We start from the raw sequence: 21,029 nt of genomic DNA on the forward strand, positions 1-21,029 counted from the left end.
AAAAACTTAAATATGTAATTGTTTCCATCTTTCCTGCACAAATACTTTTATACAAATGGCTTCACAAATTGATAAAACTTTTAATAATTTTCCCTGAAGAAATTTTGAACCCCCTGCAAGCTGTTAGAATTAGTGTGTATGTTGAAAGGTTTGTTGGGACTACTTACTCTTCCATAACTGTACAGCTTACGTTTTTAACAAAGGAAAAAAAATCATGATTTTCCTTTTCTTGTTTGTTTACAGATTAGTCAGGCAAGAAAATGTCTTAATATTTCAAAATACAGCAACCTACAAACAAAATTCTTATCTACCATTTTACTAAAAGACACCTTTTTCTATTCTTTGTGTAGATATTAAGTGCTGTTCTTGTCTCCCAGTATTAATATAAAAGGGAGAGGAGGGGAATGAACTATTGTAATCCTCGAATTCTGCATTTACAATCTTTTTGGGAGTCAGCACAGAATCATGTGCTTTCCGAATAAAGCAGGGCCCTCGGCCTGTTACTGTGTGTGCTGTCAGTGCCCACGGGCAGCATTACATCAGCCATTCCTGACTTAATGAAGGCAGAACTCAGCCCCCCAGAACCCCTCGGGTTTTGTTAGCTCTAATAGTGCTAATGTGTGTGCAACAAAGTCACTCTGGGGAAGTGCCGGTGTCCACTAGGACAGCTTGAGTGTGGCTCTGTGCTATTGCTGTGCTGCTCATTAGATGTTCTCATGGAATCTGCTCAGTTGCCCTGGAGGCAGGTTGTGTCACCACTTTATAGCCGAGTAAACCAAAATGTAGAGAATGGTCATATGCACGCTGTCACATATAGTTCATTGTTGATGAAAATGGAGTTTGAACCCATGTGTTCATCCTCTTGTGTCCTGTGCTCCTAAGGGGTCTGAGACCTAAACCTTGGACCTCTAGCTTTTCCTTTTTCTTTTTTTTTAACTGTATGGAAAGTTTCTATTTGGTGTTGGTGTAGATGGGAATTTGCATTGCCTTTAGAACAGTCTCAGGTTGGAGTGAGGGACAGGGGCAGGAGCGCTTAATGTTACCAGAATCACATAATATAGACAAGTGGACATGTGGAATGCTCTGAGCCAGCCATCACCAACCGGTGGTCCGTGAGGTCTGAAAGATTGGCGACCGCTGCTCTGAGCTGTCCCTGGTGAAGACAGTTTTATTTCTGGGAATGTCTTTTTTCCCATGGAGTAGTGATGGTAAGTCAGCATTGTAGGGGTCCTGAAGTCTCACTGTGTTATTTTCTGCTTCCCTCTGTATTTTGGGGCCTGAGAAAAACTTGTTCTTCATCGAAACTTCTCTCTTCCTCCTTTCGTAATCTCATCTCTTGATCAATCTGCTTCCGTTAAACCAAAGTGTTTTGTGTGGCTTCAAAGTCATAACTTGAGGGAAAACGCAGGTTGGAATAGAACATGCAGCTGTGGGTAATAGCTAAACACATTCCTTGGAATTTTCAAAAACTGAATGAAAATGGGTTGTTGAACTCGGCCATTTATTTGTTAAGAGGCACTGACGGCGTACACGGTAAGCTGCCTGCCTTCTGTCGTGGGGAAATGGTGGCAGGAGCAGCTTCCTCATTCTCAGAACTCTAATCAGGCTTTTAAAAATGACTTGGGAGGGATGTGAGCGTTCATCTGAAACCATAGCAAATTACACAGTCTTTGTAGGTGGGTGCAGACTCGTCCACATACAGTTCTGGTTCCTTTCTCTGCTCCACAGTAGACTCACTTATGTTAATTTGTGTCCTTTGCTGTTTTAAACGTGAAGAAAACTTACTTTTTAAAATACCTTTTAAATTATGCCATCCTAACTGCAAGGCTTGCATGTGAAAGCTGATGTGCCAGTGGAGCAGGTGGGTGGACAGACCTGGTCCCTGACTCCCAGGGTGGCGTGCAGTTAGCAGGGACACTCTTTTTTTCTTTTTTAATCTGTGTTGTTGAAAGTATTACAGATGTCTCCCTTTTTCTCCCATTGACCTGGTTCATAGGTCGATGCTCAACCACTGAGCCACACTGGCTGGCCTTTTTTTTTTTTTTTTTAACAAACACATTAATTCCATACTTTCCTACCTTCTTGGGGGAGAAAAGCATACTAAACACCAAGTAATAATTTTTTTCTTCATTGAATAAGGTATTACATATGTGTTCTCACTCCCCCCCCCCCAATAATTTTTTTAAATATATTTTATTTATATTTTACAGAGAGGAAGGGAGAGGGATAGAGAGAAACATCGATGAGAGAGAAACATCGATCAGCTGCCTCCTGCATACCTCCCACTCGGGATGTGCCCGCAACCAAGGTACATGCCCTTGACCGGAATCGAACCTGGAACCTTTCAGTCCGCAGGCTGACGCTCTATCCACTGAGCTAAACCGGTTTCGGCCCAATAATTTTTTTCAAATATATATTTTTTGGGTGTGAAGAGAGCAGAGCGCTTGAAGAATGGCTCCTCTGTGAAAAACACATCCAACAGCAACTTGGGCTTATTCTTCACAGGTGGCAGGATACTATGACTTTCCTGTGACATTACGCCCTATACATGAAAAATATTTTTTTAAATTGATTTCAGAGAGGAAGGAGAGAGAGAGAGACACATCAGTGATGAGAGAGAATCATTGATCTGCTGCCTCCTGCACGCCCCACTCTGGGGATCAAGCCCTCAACCCGGGCATGTGCCCTGACTGGGAATTGAACTGTGACCTCCTGGTTCATAGGTCGACACTCAACCACTGAGCCAGGCCCAAGTAATAATTTTGTTCTGCAGAAAATCGTAGTTCTGAATTTGTACCAAGTCTGGGAATTGCCCTGGAGTGTGAGTGAGTGAGAGAGAGAGAGAGAGAGAGAGAGAGAGAGAGAGAGAGAGAGTGAGTGTGTGTGTGTGTGTGTGTGTGTGTGTGTGTGTGTGTTTTAATTGGGGGGAGCACTTTTTAGGGGCAGGTTTGCCTCTTAGTAAAGATGATAAGAAGAATGTGTTGCTGTATGAACATCTGCCATAAAACAGTTGTCCTTAAATTAAAAGTAACCTTTTTCGTGTGATTACCTTATTCTGTTTTGATGTCCAAATGGGTCATAATCACTTCCTGACTCTCCTCTGTCTTTCAAGAAATCTTAGAATAAGTATACAACTCACCGTTTCAGGAATTTTAAAGACATTTTGAAAAACTTGTTCATAAGCCTGAAGTTTATTATTATTATAAAATAATCTACACTAATAAAAGAAAGATGCAAATTGAATGTACCTTCACGATGCCCACCAGCCAATCAGGAGCGAGTATGCAAATTAACCCAACAAAGATTGCAGGTTAATTTGCATATGCAGGCACCGAGCGGCTGGGGACAGGGCGGGAGGCAGGCGTTCCACACCGCCCCAGCAGCTCCGGGCCTCTGGGCAGTGTGGGAAGGCAGAAAGGCAGCTCTGGCCGGAGCTAAGGCGGTGCCGGCAGCCAGGGGAAGGAAGGCCCATTCTTGCATGAATCTTTGTGCATCGGGCCTCTAGTGCTTTATAAAATGCTAGGCCACAGTTTTTCTCAACCCCTTCTTTTTGGTAGATAAAATCTTGGCTTTAAGCAGCTTTTAAAATGGCCCCTTTGCTCTCATGCTGTTGAGTCTGCTGTGACGTGTGTGGGGTGTCAGCTGCCTCTCGAGGTCACAGCATCTTATGTGACACTGGAGGATTAGCCTTACTGCTCAGACATGCCAGTGTCCTCGTAGCAGGGCGCGCCTTGAAGACACTCCCAAACCATCATCTTCCGTGTGCACTTTGTAATTGTCTAGAACAGAACAACTCTGCTGGCTACAGCACAGGTTTCTGTTTTTCAAATGCAGACTTTAAAATTAGGAATGTATTTGACATATATTAGTTTGTATCATCATAGTACTTAATAAAATTTTAAAAAAAATTTTGAGGGAAAAGCAATGATAAAAAGAAACAAGTTTTCACCACGGAAGCTGATGGGGTTTACCAGTAGCTGATTTTTTTCTGAGCTCTCAAATTCACACTGGCAGAATTTGCCACTTTATCTTGTACACTTCAGTCGCCTACAGGCAGGGCCAAAGGTCGACCAGCATCAGTGTTGTAAAACTCCTTAGGGCATAACTTCCGGTCCTGAGAGAACGATCTGTGAGGTTCATTTAATGCTGGGCGATTTGCTGGTTAGCTTTCTGTCTTCTCTAAAGTCCTGTCTCACTTTGAAATGCCAGTACACACACATCATACTCTCTGAAGCAATCTAGGTTCTAATCTGGCAGTGAGCACAGCATTGTTCAGCACCTTGAATAAACCATTTGTAAAGAATTTTACCAACTTCCTTTTAGAACTTCGCTGGGTAGTGTACATTGACTACCACTTCCTAGTCCATCAGCATTCTCCTGGGCTCACCATTTTGGAGTTTGGCTCACATTTCTGTTTTCTCCTGGAAGTTACCAACTTTTTAAAAATGCCTTCTGTCCTTCGCTGTTTGTTAGAAATCTAGAATTCAGTGGCCTTGATTCTATACCTAGATCTGTCCTGTAACGTACACTACTCTACAGATTACAGTCATGGTCTAGCCCAGTGGTCGTCAAACTCACTAGTCAACAGAGCGGCAAACTGCAGCTCACGAGCCGCATGTGGCTCGCGAGCCGCAGTTTGCCGACCACTGGTTTAGCCTGTCCGTGTAACTCACAGGGAGCGGGACTGGAGAGAACGCTCGTTTGGGATCTGAAAATCTACCTGAGTCACTAGCTGGAAACCTTGAGTAGTCAGGGCCCATTTCCGAGTCTGTGTTCACTCAGTGGAATGCAGTATCAGTGTTTGCTGTTTTCCAGAATCTTCACTCCCAAACTAATCTGTTACTTTTCCCCATCACCCTCCCTTCTGCTGTTCTCCTGAAGGTTTAATGTTAGATGCTTGGGGGTCTAAACTCTCATTTCCAGGGACAATTTCTTTTTCTTATTAACTATCAGGGTTGACATAGTGCTTGAAATTTCAAGTTTTTCTTGCATCCATGTACCTGCTAATACTTCAAATAACACCTTTTACAAACAAACCTAAACAGCAACATAATTGTCTTAGGGGCTCCCCTTTTAAGAGTGAAAAGGACATGACTGATTTTTTTTTCTTGTCTTATTTCTTTTTAGGTTTTGAATGAAGAATGTGATCAGAACTGGTACAAGGCAGAACTCAATGGGAAAGATGGCTTCATTCCCAAGAATTACATAGAAATGAAACCACATCCGTAAGTTGGCCCCTACTGTCTCCCAAGGGTCAGACCTGCGTGCTTGTTTTCAGCAATGTTTTTAAACTGAACTGCATGTTGTACTTTCATTCAGTCTTCCCAGGGAATTAACAAAGCATGTTGGTTTTGCATATTCATGTTAATAATAGTATACAACGATAGCATAACCGTCAGTAATAGTGCATGTTTCAGATTAATAGCATTTGCTGGTGATCTTTAAATAATGAAACAGTTGTTCCATTTAAAACAATAGTTTAGCCCTGGCCAGTTTGGCTCAGTGGATAGAGCGTCGGCCTGCGGACTGAAGGGTCCCAGGTTCGATTCCGGCCAAGGGCACATGTCTGGGTTGTGGGCTCCATCCCCGGTGGGGAGCGTGCAGGAGGCAGCCGATCAGTGATTCTCTCACATCATTGATGTTTCTGTCACTCTCTCCCTCTTCCTTCCTCTCTGAAATCAATAAAGGAATATATTTAAAAATAAATAAATAAAGCAATAGTTTCTATACTATTACATAACTATAGTATATATGTTTTTGATTAATAATAGCTATCAGTGATCTTCAAGTAATAAAACAGTTATGCAGGTCCATAATTATTTTTCTGTGAAACCCTTAGGGCCAGATGTTTCATAGTTCGGTATTTTTGTTTTTCAGTTTTAGAAAGGGTACTAATCACAGGGTTTTATATCGATATGTTTGGTTTTCCTATGAGACCATGTCTTAATAATCTTTGTATCCTCAGAGCACAATGCTTGGCATATAATGGGTTCTCAATAAATGTTTATTGTACTCACTGCCCTTGCTTTCCACTTAATGTTCCCATTTTTAGAGAAAGCAAAATGCTCTCTTACTCCAAGCTGCTGAGAGCAGTGAACTTTTTTCTTTTCTTTTCTTTTCTTTTTTTCTAGAGCTCCTTCTGTTCATAATGATATGCGACACAGTGGGACCCTGGCAGCCCTTACAGTCACTGTCCTCCCACCCTCACCAACCACCCCTCACTGGCCCTGCTCCTACCCCTAAAGCAGCCTTTTCCTGCTTAGTATGTCAGGGGAACTGAGGCTTAACGCTGTGACTTTAAGCTTTTACACGAATCAGGAACACTTCTAGTATTTTTATTTCACTGTTAGTGATTTATGAATCTAGTTCTCATTATAAAAGACTCATAATGTAGGAAACTATAGAGCAATGTATGAGTTTCTCCCCATAAACATACCCTTTTCAGAGCTAACCACCACTTAATAATGAAATGTGGGCCAAATGCTACCTTATGAGCTGAATCTGTTCTAAAAAGATTATTCACTTTCAAATGATGCAGGAGCTTCACCATAAAGCTATCTTTTGGTCATGCCTTAGTCAATAACTCTTACAGTTCTTACCATGTGGCAGAGACTGTGCTAGGTGCTGGGAGATGAGGTGCAATAGTTACATTATGGTCGAATGCAATTTCCATGTCGTTAATATGAAGCTCTGTGAGAGGTCACATCCAGAAAGCCTGAGCCTGGAGAGAAGGTGGGGTTCCCCTGCGGTTGGGAATGGGAAGACACCTTTATCCACAGACATTTCTGTAATGAAGAAATTGTGAGGCACTCAGACCTCTCTTACTTCAGAAGCCAGGCACCTTCTAATGGCTCAATAGGAGTTTCATTGAATGATTTACAAGGTGAAAACCATTCTAATTTATAAACTTTTTATTCTAGTTTTTGTTTGGAACTTGTACTATCTTATATCTTGTAACTATATGAGTTTGGCCTCTCACCACACCACCACCACCACCACCCCCAATTTTTTGTTTTAGATTCCTTGGAGAATTGGTCTTCATTTATACTCCTAGGAAGTAGACTAAGCACTGCTTTGCATTCTTATAGCCACTTAGCGTCAGTATTTGCTTTGGGGGCTGTGTAGGCTTTTCATGGACAGATCATGGAATGCACTCAGGGAGCAGGGAGAAGCTGTTGGGTAGTGGTTCCCGGGAGTGGGAGGGGCTCCTTGGATCGCAGTGCATCCTCCCTCCCTCCATCCATGGAAGCCAAATAACATGAGCACACCTATTCATTCAGTCCTTCCTCGGAATAGATCAAGGGCTGCCTAACCTCCTGTAAAAGGCAGATAATAAATATTGTAGGCTCTGTGGGCCACATGCACTCTCTGTCATGACACATATTCGTCTTCTTTTGAATTTTTTAAAACAGCCTTTAAATTTCTTTTTTAAAACTGTCTTAGATTATGGGCCATACAAAAACGGGGCAGATTGAGGCCAAGGGCCATGGTTTGCTGACACCAGCGCTAAATCCAATGATAACAAAACCAACTTAAGTTCCTTTTCATGTTTCCAGGCTGAAAGGGAATTCAGCAGAGCACCACACTGTAATGTTTGTGTTAAATAAAATGCCTGTGGCTCTGAATCCTTGTTTTCCTTGGGGATTGTTTCAGGTGACAGAGGCATTTGAAATCCATCTATTAAGAAAATATAAGAACTCTGGCCGGGATGGCTCCGTTGGTTGGGTGTTGTCTCCTGCACCGCAAGGTTGCCATTTGGATTTCCAGTTAGGGCACATGCCCGGGTTGTGGGCTCAGTCCCTGGTAGGGGGCATACAGGAGGCAGCCGAACAGTGTTCCACTGTCACAGTGATGTTTCTCTCTCTCCTTTCCTCTCTAAAAATCAAATATATTTTTAAAAAAAGAAAAATAATAGGAAAGGCTACCTTTCTTGGAAAGTAGTGGTTACTGACCTGATTGGTTGGCTAGCCTTTTAGGGAGAGTCACTCTCACGCCTGGTTTCTCACAGTAAAGAACTTTGATTGAATAATTGATCAGGAAGCATCCAGCCCGGTCAGGTATGGTTCAGTGGTTGAGCGTTGACCTATGAACCTGGAGGTCACAGTTCAATTCCCAATCAGGGCACATGCCCGGGTTGTGGGCTTGACCGCCAGTTGGGGGTGTGCAGGAGGCAGCCAATCAAACATCATTGATGTTTCTCCCTCTCTCTTCCTCTCCCTTCCTCTCTGAAATTAATTTTTTTAAAAGGAAGCATTCGGTATAGGTGCGCTTTCAGACTCTGGCGAAAATCTACTCCAAGGTCCAAGTGGTTGTTAAGACCATGGCCGTGTACCTATGCTGTGGTTGGTCTTACAGGCATGTTTCATGTTACAGGGCTGCTCTGTGGCTGGATACCAATGAGTACAGTTAGTGTCCATTTCATAGCTGTGGGAGAGCACAAAGGGCCAGGCCTCTCCTCCCCTCTTCCCTATTAAGAAAATATAAGAACCCTGGCCGGTGTGGCTCAGTCGGTTGGGTGTTCCTCTTCACCCCATCCCGAAACCTTTAGTTTTTGTTAGGAAGAGGGAAGTTTAAAATGGAGTATGACCTAATACAGCATTTGAGTTAACAAATTAAACACAGGCTATAAAGTGATTGTTGGCATTAGTGTTGGAAGATGAGCTGTAGATACTGGGGGTGGATCCAGCTATGTGCTTTCACATTAAATGCACATGGGTGGGAGCCTATGGGGTGCAGTAAAGAATTAACTTGCATAATAAGCAGCCTCCTCCCATTAGCTTTCTCCTTTGCTATTTGTATTGTGGTATAAACCCATCTTTCTAAAAGTTTTTAAACATTTTTTAACATAGCCATGTAGTTACAAATGCCACCATTAGAAGAGGCTAATCAAGTTTATAAACAGCATAAAATACTATGGAAACGTAGGTTGATAGTATTTAAATGTTGTAACCGCGTGTTAACGTTCTTCATATAATGTAATAGTCCTTAAATTGCGGGACTTCCTTGGCGGGGGTGAGGGGTGTGTGGGTGTGTGTGTGTGTGTGTGAGTGTGTGTGTGTGTGTGTGTGTGTACGCGCACAGCACGTGCTTAGTAAAAATAGGAGCAGATACAAAAGAAATATTTACTTAATAAAGTCTCCAACTAATTTTCAATTTTTCAATCTGTGTGCTTGTAACAGAGATATGTTTACTTTGTGAAAATTCCAATTAGTGTACTTTACTTCACTAAAGTTTTTGTTGTTTAATTGAAAATAAAATTGAGTTAATTTTTAACTGGGGGCAAGAAAACGCTGCAGCCATATTTGTCTGTCTATCTGTGCACCTAAGGGAAGTTCTAAAAACATACACTTGTAACTGCCAACAGTTGAAGCCTCTGGGGAGTTTGAGCGAGGAGCCTTGCGTATTATTTTTACTGAATGCACATCTAGGGTATTTTAATTTGTATTTATTACTTTTAAAAAGTGGGAAAGGAAAGAAAATGCCCGCTGCTGGGAAGGTCTTGGGGGGTTAGGAGGAATGAGTGTGGCTGTTGAGTAACTTCCCCCACCCCAGGCAGATGCCTATGGTGCGAGCACATTGACAGGACCAGAGATTAAAATAGAAAACATTCAGATGATCAATACTATCAGCTCTCCTTTCATAACTGGAGCTCGGTCTATTTTATTAATATGTGATTTTTCTTGTATGGCCTGACTTCCAGGCACTGGAGGACTTAGCCTTGAATTATTCATAGAAGCAGGAAGATAGATTGTACCAGCTCCTGGCAGCTTGGCATTAGAGAAGCAAAATGAGAAGGACACAGTAGGTAGATTTAGGAATGTTTAAAGGTTACTAATGGCAACTTCTGAATGTAAATTCAATGAATGTTAATTACTGTGTAAGGAGTTCAATGAAGCAGACAGGTCTTTTTAAAAAAATGCATGTTTTTATTGATTTTTTTATTTTTATTTTTATTTTTCGAAAGAGAGGGATAGAGAAACAGAAACATTGATGAGAGAGAAACATCATCAATAGGTTGCCTCCTGCACTCCCCTCGCTAGGGATCGAGCCAGAAACCCAGTCATGTGCCCTGACCAGGAATTGAACCAGCAACCTCTTGGTTCCTGGGACAACATTCAACCACTGAGCCACACGGGCAGGGCAGACAGGTCTTTATTAGCTCTAAGAAACATGGCTGCTTTTTAAAAAATAATCATGACAATATATTACAGACAACTTTGAAAAGAGAACATTGTTTTCGCAGTTTATCCATCTTAATTAGTATGGTTTTTATGTGAAATACTTAGGCAGCTGTGACTTTAAGCTTTTAAAAAGTGTTCTCCTCCTCTGCCTCCTGGTAAGTCACAGGCCAGTTGCTCACACAGGTTTCCATGAATTCACCCTCTTTCTTGTCACCAAGGTGAATTAGCATTGGTATCAAAAGAATCTAACTTGCTCCAAATGAAAAATGGACTTTTACAACTAGCTTCCTGTGCACATGATAGATAAATTATGATGTTCCTGATGGCTCCTAAAAGGTAAACTTGGAGCAGGGTCAGAGAGACTGGCTTTGAGCGGAAGGCCAACCTTAGTTACTAGCAGAGGCTGCCCTCTCACAGCCTGAACCTCTTCCCTTCGGGCTGTTACAAGAAGTAACCCTGTCTCCAGCCCCTGGGCCTTCCAGCTTTCCTGCCCCCGATTCCCACTGTAGCAAAGCTGCACCCTTATCAGATGGCTGCAAGAAGGAGCCTGTCTCCCCCTGTGCCTCCGTCAGGAGCCTGGACTTCCCGCGGTGCCTTGCAGTGAGTCAGTTGGGAGCCCAGGGGGCTTTGGCCCTGGAGGCCCATATTTAAGTGTCCACCTTTAAGGGAAGAGTGCCTTCTGAGTCACTTTCTGGAGAGCGGGGTAGGGGAAGGCGTTTGAAGGGAGATTGTCCATCTCTCAAAGGAGGGCCTGATTGATCGGCGTGATTGGGCGTGTTGAGACTGAGGGGTAAAGAGGGAGGCCCTTCCCCTGTCAAGGAGAGTTCTGTTACTCACATTTCGGAGGCTGCATATCCCATTTCTTTCTGGGGAAGCAGATGTTGACCGGCTTGCCTTCCTTCCTTAGGTGGTTTTTTGGCAAAATCCCCAGAGCCAAGGCAGAAGAAATGCTTAGCAAACAGCGGCATGACGGGGCCTTCCTTATCCGAGAGAGTGAGAGTGCTCCTGGCGATTTCTCCCTCTCCGTCAAGTAAGTACTTCCTGGTTGGGTGCCTGGATCCTTGTCTCCTGCTGACCTCAGTTGTGAAGCCATAGGCCAGGTGGCTGCTGACACACACCAGAGGTTGCAAACTGGCAGTATCTTACAGTTCAGGAGATTTTACATTAAAATACTGATTTCTGGCCCCTCTTAAGAATGTGTTCTAGCAGCACTGGGTTTCGACTCCCCACGGAAGCAGTCCAGTTGCTGAACAGCAGCAGCACTTTGGACAGCACGTGCTTGCCGGTCCTCCCTAATCCCCACCACTCCGTCTGTCTCCTCACAGCTCTCCTGGCTCCTCACCCCTTCCCCGCCTCCTGCAGCTCTCTAACAGCTGGCGATGGCCGATGGCCACGTCAGCTGCCTTTCGAGCCTCCACCAGGTATCTAGCTTAAATCTACCAGCACCAGCCGAGGCCTGTCACATTAAGTTAAAAGGTCACAAGGGGTTTGGGAGTTTGTTTGTTTGTTTTTGCGTTTCCCTGTGGTAAATTTAAATGTGGAAAGGAGCTGGTGAACAGGGACTAGGGAAGGCAGGACGTTCTATCACCCTGGAGTCACAGAGAATATAAATTGGAACTTAGAGGATTCTAAGCAAATCAGCCCCCACTTGTGACATAAGAATATCTAATCAGATTGTCATTTCTATTTGCACTTGATTCAGTCCTTTTCTAGTTAATAATATAGAATCACAGGAACCCCGCCCCTAGGAATCTTACAAACCAGTTCATTTATATGATAAAGACGTGATTCGTTTTATTTTTTATTTTTTTTAATCCTCACCTGAGGATATTTTTTCCATTGATTTTTAGAGAGAGTGGAAGGGAGGAGAAGAGACAGAGAGAAACATCCATGTGAGAGAGCTACATGGATTGGTTACTTCCCACACTCGTCCCAACCAGGGGCTGGGGATCGAGCCTGCAACCGAGGTACATGCCCTTGACCGGAATCGAATCCGGGACCCTTCAATCCACGGGCCGATGCTCTGTCCACTGAGCCAAACCGGCTAGGGCGTAAAGATTGTTTTTCTGTTTCAAAAATTAACTGAATATCTCGTTTCATTTTAAGACCAAATATCTGGTTAAAGTGTAGGTTTTCTTATATGTAGATTTAAATTTAGAATTTTTTTTTCCTCAGTGAAGATATGGGAGGTGATTTCAGGTGGCATTTGCAATACCTTATAGATATGTTTCCAGCATAGTTTTTAGTCTCAACATGAAAAAGTCAAACTGGATTTAATTACAAGTTTTTCTCTTCTAGCAATGGCTTTTTTTAGTAGACTTTATTTTTTAGAGCTGTTTTAGGTTCACAGCAGAGATGAGTGGAAGGTACAGAGATTTCCCCTACACCCCCACCCTCCCCCACGCTTTCGGTGCTTGACTAAGCACATGCAAATGAGGGTCTGGTGAGAGCACCTCGAGATGGAAGTGTCAGTGTGCTGCTGCTTAATTGGTTTTCATCATCTGTTTTCCTCGTATTTTGTCCTGACCCCATGTGAACGAAAGTGTGGGACAAGGAGTGCAGCAGCCAGGAAACTCACTGGGCTTCCCCATGGCAGGTAGCGCTCAGCCTGGGTGCCACTGATCACGGCACACGGCAGCCGCCAGAAGGCTCCCCCACCCCTCCCTTTTACCAGATAAAAAGCTGAAAGAGTCATGTGCTTATTGTTTTAGAAATAAGATTTGAAACCAGAGTCGTTAACCATCTTGATCAACACAAACACCTTCCCAAGGGAGGTGCAAGAATCCCGGTCTCCGACACGTTTCTTTAGGTTCAAGATGCTGTGAGTCTGTGATGGGAAACACGCGGTCCTTTCAGAACCCAGCTCGCTGCACACGGGGTGGACTTCTGTGGGGCCAGAAGTGTCGTTGAATATGTCCTTCCTCTAAAGCTTTCCCCCAGTCCTCTTTTCTCGCTTGAAACAGCAGTACTGCAGGTCCCTACATCATAACATTGATGAGATGTGGTTGAAACTGAACTCTTGCTTATACAGTCCACCCGTGGTAAAATCGGGTTTGTTTCAAGTCATCTCCCTTAAAGTCACAGAACCTGTGGACGACAGTCAAATGAGGACTTGGACTTCCTGTGCTGTTCCTAACACTGCGTCTCCTCAGTGCCTTCCTGGGCGCTCGGTGCTGCCACCTTCTGGGTTGTTTAGTTTCTTTAGCTTTAAGACTGCAGGTCCAGAGGAGAGACTAGTTTCATTCATGTAACAAATCTTCTTAGATGCCTTTTGAGGGCTGGGCAGTGAGCGGGACAGGCAGAGCCTTCATGGAGCTGCTGTGCTGGCCTGGTAGCGCTGTGATAGTGGGCCATCGCTCAGTCAGCTCTTGCTGCTGCTGGGGGCCCGTGTAGAAGGGAGCACTTACCTTAACCAGGTGGTAGAGGAGCCTTTTCTGGGGGCAGGAGGGCTGCCTGGACCTCTTTGTTTGTTGTCCCAGTAGATTATTTTGTTCTGAGACCTTTTCCCCATGAGCAGAACTAAAATCCCTGAACAGAACGCATGACTTGCCCGACTGGTGTGGTTCAGTGGTTGAGCATCAACCCAGGAACCAAGAGGTTGCTGGTTCGATTCCCAGTCAGGGCACATGCCCAGAATGTGGGCTCGATCCCCAGTGGGGGCCATGCAGGAGGCAGCCAATGGATGACTTCCTCGCTCATTGATGTTTCTATCTGTCTATCCTTCGCCCTTCTTCTCTCTCTAAAAAAATTCATTAAAAAAACAAAGCACATGACTTTACCCAGGCACAGAGAACTACTGAACGTATGTCCAGTGTCTCCTCTGCGTACTGCATTTCCTTTTCCACCTTTTACAAGTCTTTAAAATCACATAAGATTTTATTTACTTATTTATTTTAATCACATACGATTTTAATTTTTCATAATATTACTATTATTCTATTTTGCACTTGAAAATGTAATTAAATCACACTCCTTGCCTTAAATAGGCTGTTTCTTTCCTTTGGTACCATGTGGGGCATGCCATCGGTTAAGACTTTTATTTATAAATGTCTTCAGAATTAGACCGGCGGACAGGGTTTCCTGCCTGGCAAGGGTTCTTCATGGCGTCCCTGGGAGTCATCCGTCCTAATGGAGGGGCCTCAGGAGCTCTGTGAGCACCCTAACCCTCCAGCCAGGAGGCGTGCTGTGCGGCAGCCCTGCGCTCCTTGGGCCCTGAGGAGTGTGGCCTCCTTGATGGGCAGGTGGCCTGGGCTTAACCGGGACTGAGCCCCCTAACCTGGTCTCCTATATGTCCCCTGCCTCCCCCCAGGTTTGGAAATGATGTGCAGCACTTTAAGGTGCTACGAGATGGAGCTGGAAAGTATTTCCTCTGGGTGGTGAAGTTCAATTCTTTGAATGAGCTGGTAGATTATCACAGATCTACATCCGTCTCCAGAAACCAGCAGATATTCCTCCGGGACATAGAGCAGGTGCCACAGGTAAGCCTCAGAGCAGTGAAAACAGCTCCTCAGGCAAGCAGGTGCCTCTTCAAAGGATTGCTTCTGGGGCTTCCACACTCCCTGTTCAAAGTGTTACCCTTAATTCATGCCAGAGATTTGAGTCTGAAATCAGTAAAATAAAATAGGTTTGCCTCTCCAGGGGCTGCTCCTCTGAGGCAGTGCGTGGCCCGTTGACCACCTGCAGCCCTCGGAAGGAGGGTCTTTAACACACTCTCCAACACCCCTCCCCTGGAAGCAAATTGTGAGGGGAGTCCTCGCGGGCAGGGAGGAGGCTCACTCTCCCTCTGTTCCAAGTCCTGAAACCCTCCTCCTGTGCGTGCTGAGCACCACCTCATTCAGTCAAGCTCTGGACTCCTGACCCTATGAAACAGTCAGGATGTTACTAGTGATAAGTGGGAGGGACTGAAGCACTTCCCAGTCCGGGCTGTTAAACCAAACCTGAGGGCCGTTTCCAAAGCTCCTTCCCCTTCAAGCAGCACTTGCCCCGCTCTGCTTCATAAGGTGGCACAGCTGGCCACCGAGTGAGACCTGCCCTCATCGTCTCTGAGCATTGGTGAACAGTCACACTGCCCCATCAACTGAAGACATGTACGAATCAGGGGGGGGGGGGCAGAAATGAGGGTTTACTTCGGGAAATGTAGAAAGGTTGGCACTCATCTGTGGCCCCCCCATAACCAGTCCCACTCGGGACTAGCCACGCTCAGGACGCAATGTGTGTGTTTCTCCCTGCCCCTCCTCTGCAGCAGCCGACGTACGTCCAAGCCCTCTTTGACTTTGATCCCCAGGAGGATGGAGAGCTGGGGTTCCGTCGGGGAGACTTTATCCACGTCATGGATAACTCAGACCCCAACTGGTGGAAAGGGGCTTGCCACGGGCAGACCGGCATGTTTCCCCGCAATTACGTCACCCCCGTGAACCGGAACGTCTAAGCATCAAGAAGAGATTATTTAAAGAAAGTGAAAAATTTAAACACATACAAATGAATTAAGCCCAGGAGCTGCCTCTCACAGCAGCCTGAGCAGGAGCTCCGAGCACCTGGCGGGGTCACCTGTGACCCTCTCTCTCACTTTGGTTGGAACTTTGGGGGGTGGGAGGGGAGTTGGATATAACAATGCCAAAACTTACCTATGAATTAAGAGAAAGAGTTTTTATTACAAGTTTTCACTGCTGCTCCTAGTTCTCCTCCTTTGTCCTTTTTCATCTTTTTTCTCTCTGTCCATCAGTGCATGACGTTTAATGCCACATATAGTCCTAGCCGATGCCAACAATAAAAGAAAAGAAACCACGTGGGCTGGTATTTTCTCTATGCAAGATGTCTGCTTTAGTCAGAAGGACTGAAAGAACAGCCATTGCTGGGTTCTCCATAGAGACGCGGGGGGTGGGGGGCTTACTCCGAAGTCTGCCAGAGGGGGCAGGACGGGGACTCTGCCCTCCAGCCCCCACCATGTATTTTGTCAAAGTTGGAAACAGCGGGGGCAGAAGGAAGGAGCGCTGCCCCTCATGCCTTCCTGAGAAAGTTAAACTGCAAGCCTGTCTCTCTCTCCGACATCGCTTTCCCTCCCGAACGGCATCGCTGAGCATGTTTTCATAGTGCCTTTTCCTTCCTTAAGGGTTGCTTATGGGGGATGTTTTTGTTTGATTGGTTTTACAATAAGTTAAAGACAGTCCAGAGCTTTTCAGCCCGTGTGTCTCCTAGTCTGTGTAAATGCCTTTCCCTCGGTGCGGGGAGCACAGGTGGAGAAGAGCAGGCGGCAGGCAGAGGGGAGGGGATGGCCTGCTGCCTGTCCCGACCCGAGCCACAAGGCGCTCAGGTTCGGCTTTAATGCTTGTGAGCCCCCGGAAGTGACGGGGCGGAAGTGGTCGCTGCCCAGGGAGCAGTGTGACAGCTGCCGGGGCAGGAGGACAGGCTGCAGCTCTGCCCACACTGGACTGGGTCTGGCTGAAAGGGGGTAAGCGTCCTTGACTTTGCCATCTCAGGTGTTGTCTGCCCCCCTCCTTGATCCCCAAGACCCCTGACTCAAACCCTGGAGCCAGCAGGTTTCACACACGGGAAAGCCGGAGGAATTGACACTGTCGCTCTCCCTCTGTCCGGATGCGCCATGTTCCTACGCTGCGGTGGAAAGCGAGCGTCTCTTCATCTTTCTTGCTCTACAAACCAGGGGTGCCTGTTCATGCCTTTTTTCTCTTGTGTTCCCACCTAACCTGCCCAGGTGAGCCGCAGGGCAGCGTTCACGAAGCAGCTGGGTGGTTTTCCTGTCTCCATTCACAGCGGGCTGTGTGTATAGCTGCTCCACCCCAGCCCCCCAAAACTCAGTGTCTCCGAGAAGCAGGGAGAGCAGGAAGGGAAGACTGGAAATGTAGGCAGGCCGAGTCCACGGAAGAGCTCTCTGTCCGTCTCCTGCCAGCTTCTTGCCCCTCGGAGCCATGTGCCTGTGAACTTTCTCCACCCAGTCCCTCCCCACAGCACAGCCGGCCCGGAGTTGGTGACTGGTGACGGTCCTGGGTGGTCGTCGGAGTCTCCCTGGACTCTGGTCATGGAGCCGGACTCAGAGGCCCAGGAGGCGCTGTTCCTCTGGACAGAATTCGGCCTCTGCTCGCTCCCTCCCTGATGATAAAGGAATCTGGCATTCTGCACCTGGACCACGTGATTGTTTTATTTTGGAATTGGTGTATATCATGGAGCCTTGCTGAACTAAGTTTTGTGTGTATATATTTAAAAGAAATCAGTGTTTAAATAAAAAGACCTATGTACTTAACCCTTTAACTCTGCGAATACAACTTGGTAGGCAGTGATTAACTGTGAATAATAAACCTACAATGACTTCTTCACTCTGTATCTTTTTTTGCCTTTAAGATAAAAACCTAAAAACTGTCAGGGAGTCAGGACTCGTGTCATTTCCGACTCACCCAGCCCCCTGGGGGGCCTCAGGGTCCCTGGGCTCCTGGAGGAGCAGGAGCAGTGCCCCCCTCGGCTCTTACTGGGACGCTGGGGGAGCTTGTCCATAATGCAGATTTCCAGGCCCCGCCCTCACACACTCCAGATCGGGGTGCGGGGCCCAACTGGCGTTCTCGGCGTTTCCGATGGAAACGTAGACCACACTTTGGGAACTGTGAGGACGAGAGCACAGCTGTCTTGGTTCTTGTCCCCTCACCCATTTCCTCTCCTTGCTACCCCTCCCCACTCAGTGAAGGCCGGGACAGAATGGTGTGTGCCGAAAGCAGCCTTTTTTTGTTTGTTTGTTTGTTTTCAGAGAGGAAGGGGGAGGGAAAGAGATAGAAACATCAATGATGAGGGAATCATTGATAGGCTGCCTCCCGCAACCCAGGCATGTGCCCTGACCAGGAATTGAACCATGACCTGGCTCGTAAGTGGACGCTCAAGCATTGAGCCACGCCGGCCGGGCTGTGCCAAAGCACTCCTGATGTGCGAAACATACTTGTCTGTTTTTAGGGCGAGCCTCGGCCAGTTCACCCACAGCACTGGCTACAGAAGACCAAGTAAGATTTGTTTGGAGAGTGAACGGAAAAGAAACGAAACCCAAGGAATTTCCACTTGCATTCTTGGTCTAGTTCCTAAATAGAGCCCAGCAGCCGACCTCCGCTGTGGCTGCCCAGCTCAGACGCGCGTTCTCAGTTCCTTCTCCGCAGTGACCATGCGTGAGAGGGAACTCGCCCAGCGCTGGCCTGCGGGGAGCCGCTGGTCGCACGGTCCACCTAGGCCCGCTGCTTCGAGGCCGAGCAGAAATTCCCCAAATGGGGCTACTGAGGGGAAAACTTAGGCCGCCACTGCCGGTCTCCTGGAGGCTCTGCGCTGTTTGACCGATGGCCTCAGAATTGAATGGGGAAAAGGCTGCTTTTGGTTACAGACTTCTGGGTGATGGCACCCCCTCCGACCGTGGTGGTGGAATTCCTAGGGAGGCATCTGGTGGGAGCGTTTGGGAAGACGGCGTGGGACCACAGCTGCCTGTGATGACGAAAGCTACCGGTGGGTGGGTGGCTGCTAGGCCTGCCCTTGCTCTCTGCAGCGTGGCCCTGCCGCAGCTGGAGCCGGTCGCCCTCCTGGCGTCCCTCGTACGTCGCGGCCTAGGAGTGCGAACAGGGTCGTCTTCCAGCGTGACTGGAGGGACAGTGGCCCTGGCTCCAAGCAGGTGCCCCGAGGCGATGTCACAGCGCCAGGGCAGCCCGGGCGGCCGGTTGGAAAGGGGATGTACGGCTCCAGTGGTCCGCCTCTCCTGCACTTGCCCCGCTGACCTGCTTACGGTAGGGGGTCTTCGAACGTTTTACCTCCCAAAGTGCCCGGGTAACCAGGAAAAAGGAAAGTGGACTTGTACTGGGGCACCTTGGCTGGCGATACTTACAGACGCTGTAGCTACGTGCAGTGCGGATTCCCCACACCCGAGCCCTCCCTTACACGGAAGAACAAGAGCGGTTGGACACACTCGGAGTCTGCCTCAGTTGGGGGGCTTCAGTGCGGCCCCAGGGGTGACAGGCTCCTCGCTCCAGCCAGAGCCCCGAGGCAGGTGAGCGACGTGCTCTCCATCGAATGGCCGCATCAGAATCCTCCGTGACCACGCGTCTTAGGTGCCTCCCCACCGTCAGGAAGTACGAGTGCCATTCTGCGTGCCAGCAGCACTGACTCGTGAACAGAAAGGGTGGCGGCAGTGAACCCACTCGCTACTCAGAGCCCTCCAAGCACGCCTCTGAAACGGACGGAGTGGGTTTAAAAGGCACACAGTATCCAGCCCAAAGAGACACTCCTGGCAGTCAGTCAAGACTTGGTTCTGGCCCGTCCAATAAGCAACACTGGTCTCGGGTCTCCAAGGACGGTCTGTTTTTTTTAAATATATTTTATTGATTTTTTACAGAGAGGAAGGGAGAGGGATAGAGAGTTAGAAACACGGATGAGAGAGAAACATCGATCAGCTGCCTCCTGCACACCCCCCATTGGGGATGTGCCCGCAACCAAGGTACATGCCCTTGACCGGAATCGAACCTGGGACCTTTCAGTCTGCAGGCTGATGCTCCATCCACTGAGCCAAACCAGCTAAGGCTCCAAGGACAGTCTTACTGTTTAATACAGGCAGACCTCGGAGGTGTGGGCTGGGGTCCAGCCCAGTCAAGCCAGGCCCAGTCGTTTGCTGGGGGAGGGTCTGTGAGGCTCAACAAAGCAAAGCACAGCAAGGCAAGGGAGGCCTGGCTCCGCCCCCTGGTCAGAAAGCAGTCACCCCAGGCGTCCTCTGGGTCTGAATAGCCTCTTAACGGCCTGCCTCCCTCCAGGGCCACTGATGTGGCATGAGTGCCCGAGCCGGCCCAGGTGCCCTCAGGTCGAAGCCAAAAGGGTGAAGGGCTGACCCCTCCCCTAACCCTTTCCTGTGCCTAGGAGTCAAAGGGTACGGGCGCCCCCTTTTCTATTCAGCTCACATCAGGCTTCCGTCCATGGTACCCACATGTTCTCCGGTAGTGATGGGTGTGTTGGTATGCGAGCTGATGGAAGCGAGAATTCCAGACAGGCAGTGTGGCTGACACAGTCGGCGGGGGGAGTGTGAAGCAGATGGGACTCGGACCAGGTCTTGGGGGAGACGGATTTGAATAGAACACGTAGACCCAGCCCACGCGCAGGCGGTGCAGTGTTGGCAGAGGGATGTGGTGGGAAGAGCACAGTGTCCCCTGCACTGAGGAAGAGTCCAGGTGGGTTCATGGGGCTTGGAGCCCAGGCCGAACAGTGCCCACACCCCCTGCCGACGCAGAGGGTTCCATAGGCCCGGGAGATGGACGGCACAATGAAAGCTGATTTCAGGGGTGCACAGGAGAGACCAGGGGAGGCTGCTGAGGTGCTCGCTCAGGGGAGCGGGGAGCTGTGCCAGCCTCCTGTGGAATTCGCATGAGATGCGCCACTTCTAGGCCTGGCTGGTCCCCCGCTTTCTCCTGCTGCTGGCTGGATGCAGGGGAGCAGGGGGGCCCCCAGCTCATCGTAGACTCTTAGTCACAGCACCACCCTACCCTGCCATCCCAGGGCCACACCGGAAACCAGTCAGCAAGAGAGAACCCTGAGAGGCCCCGCTGAAACCGTTAGTTTGGGGGAAGGAAATGGAGTTGCTCATCGTGACCTCAGATGCACGGAAGCAGTCACAAGGCCACAGTCTGGTAGCCCATGTGGCGGGCTCTTGGTGCCCAGCCCCGCTGCCCTTACTATTTTGACCCCATGACCTCGTTCAGTCACTGGGCAGGTGCTTCATTCAGGCCTCCGCTCAGGTAGGAGTCCTCACTCAGAGAAGCCCTCCCTAAATGTGGTTAGTCACCGCCTGGCCTCCAGCACTGCTTTTCTGCACAGCCCCCATCGCCGCCTCGC

At 47.8% G+C, this 21,029-nt stretch overlaps 1 protein-coding gene across 2 annotated transcripts in view; it reads left to right on the forward strand.

The window, feature by feature from the left end:
- GRB2 (growth factor receptor bound protein 2) overlaps positions 1 to 17,555 on the forward strand; it is a 60,143-nt gene extending 42,588 nt beyond the window's left edge. Inside the window, exons 3-6 of one of the 2 annotated variants that reach the window (XM_080682423.1) lie at positions 5,128 to 5,225; positions 11,089 to 11,211; positions 14,491 to 14,659; positions 15,424 to 17,555. In XM_080682423.1, coding sequence (XP_080538549.1) covers positions 5,128 to 5,225; positions 11,089 to 11,211; positions 14,491 to 14,659; positions 15,424 to 15,609 — 576 coding nt within the window. In that variant the 3' untranslated portion in view covers positions 15,610 to 17,555. The remainder of the gene's footprint in view (positions 1 to 5,127; positions 5,226 to 11,088; positions 11,212 to 14,490; positions 14,660 to 15,423) is intronic. The other variant, XM_080682424.1, reaches the window with a different exon arrangement.
- The last annotated feature ends 3,474 nt before the right edge of the window (positions 17,556 to 21,029 follow it).

This window comes from Plecotus auritus, assembly GCF_963455305.1.
Source record: "Plecotus auritus genome assembly, chromosome: 7".
In the NCBI taxonomy this organism is placed as follows: Eukaryota; Metazoa; Chordata; class Mammalia; order Chiroptera; family Vespertilionidae; genus Plecotus; species Plecotus auritus.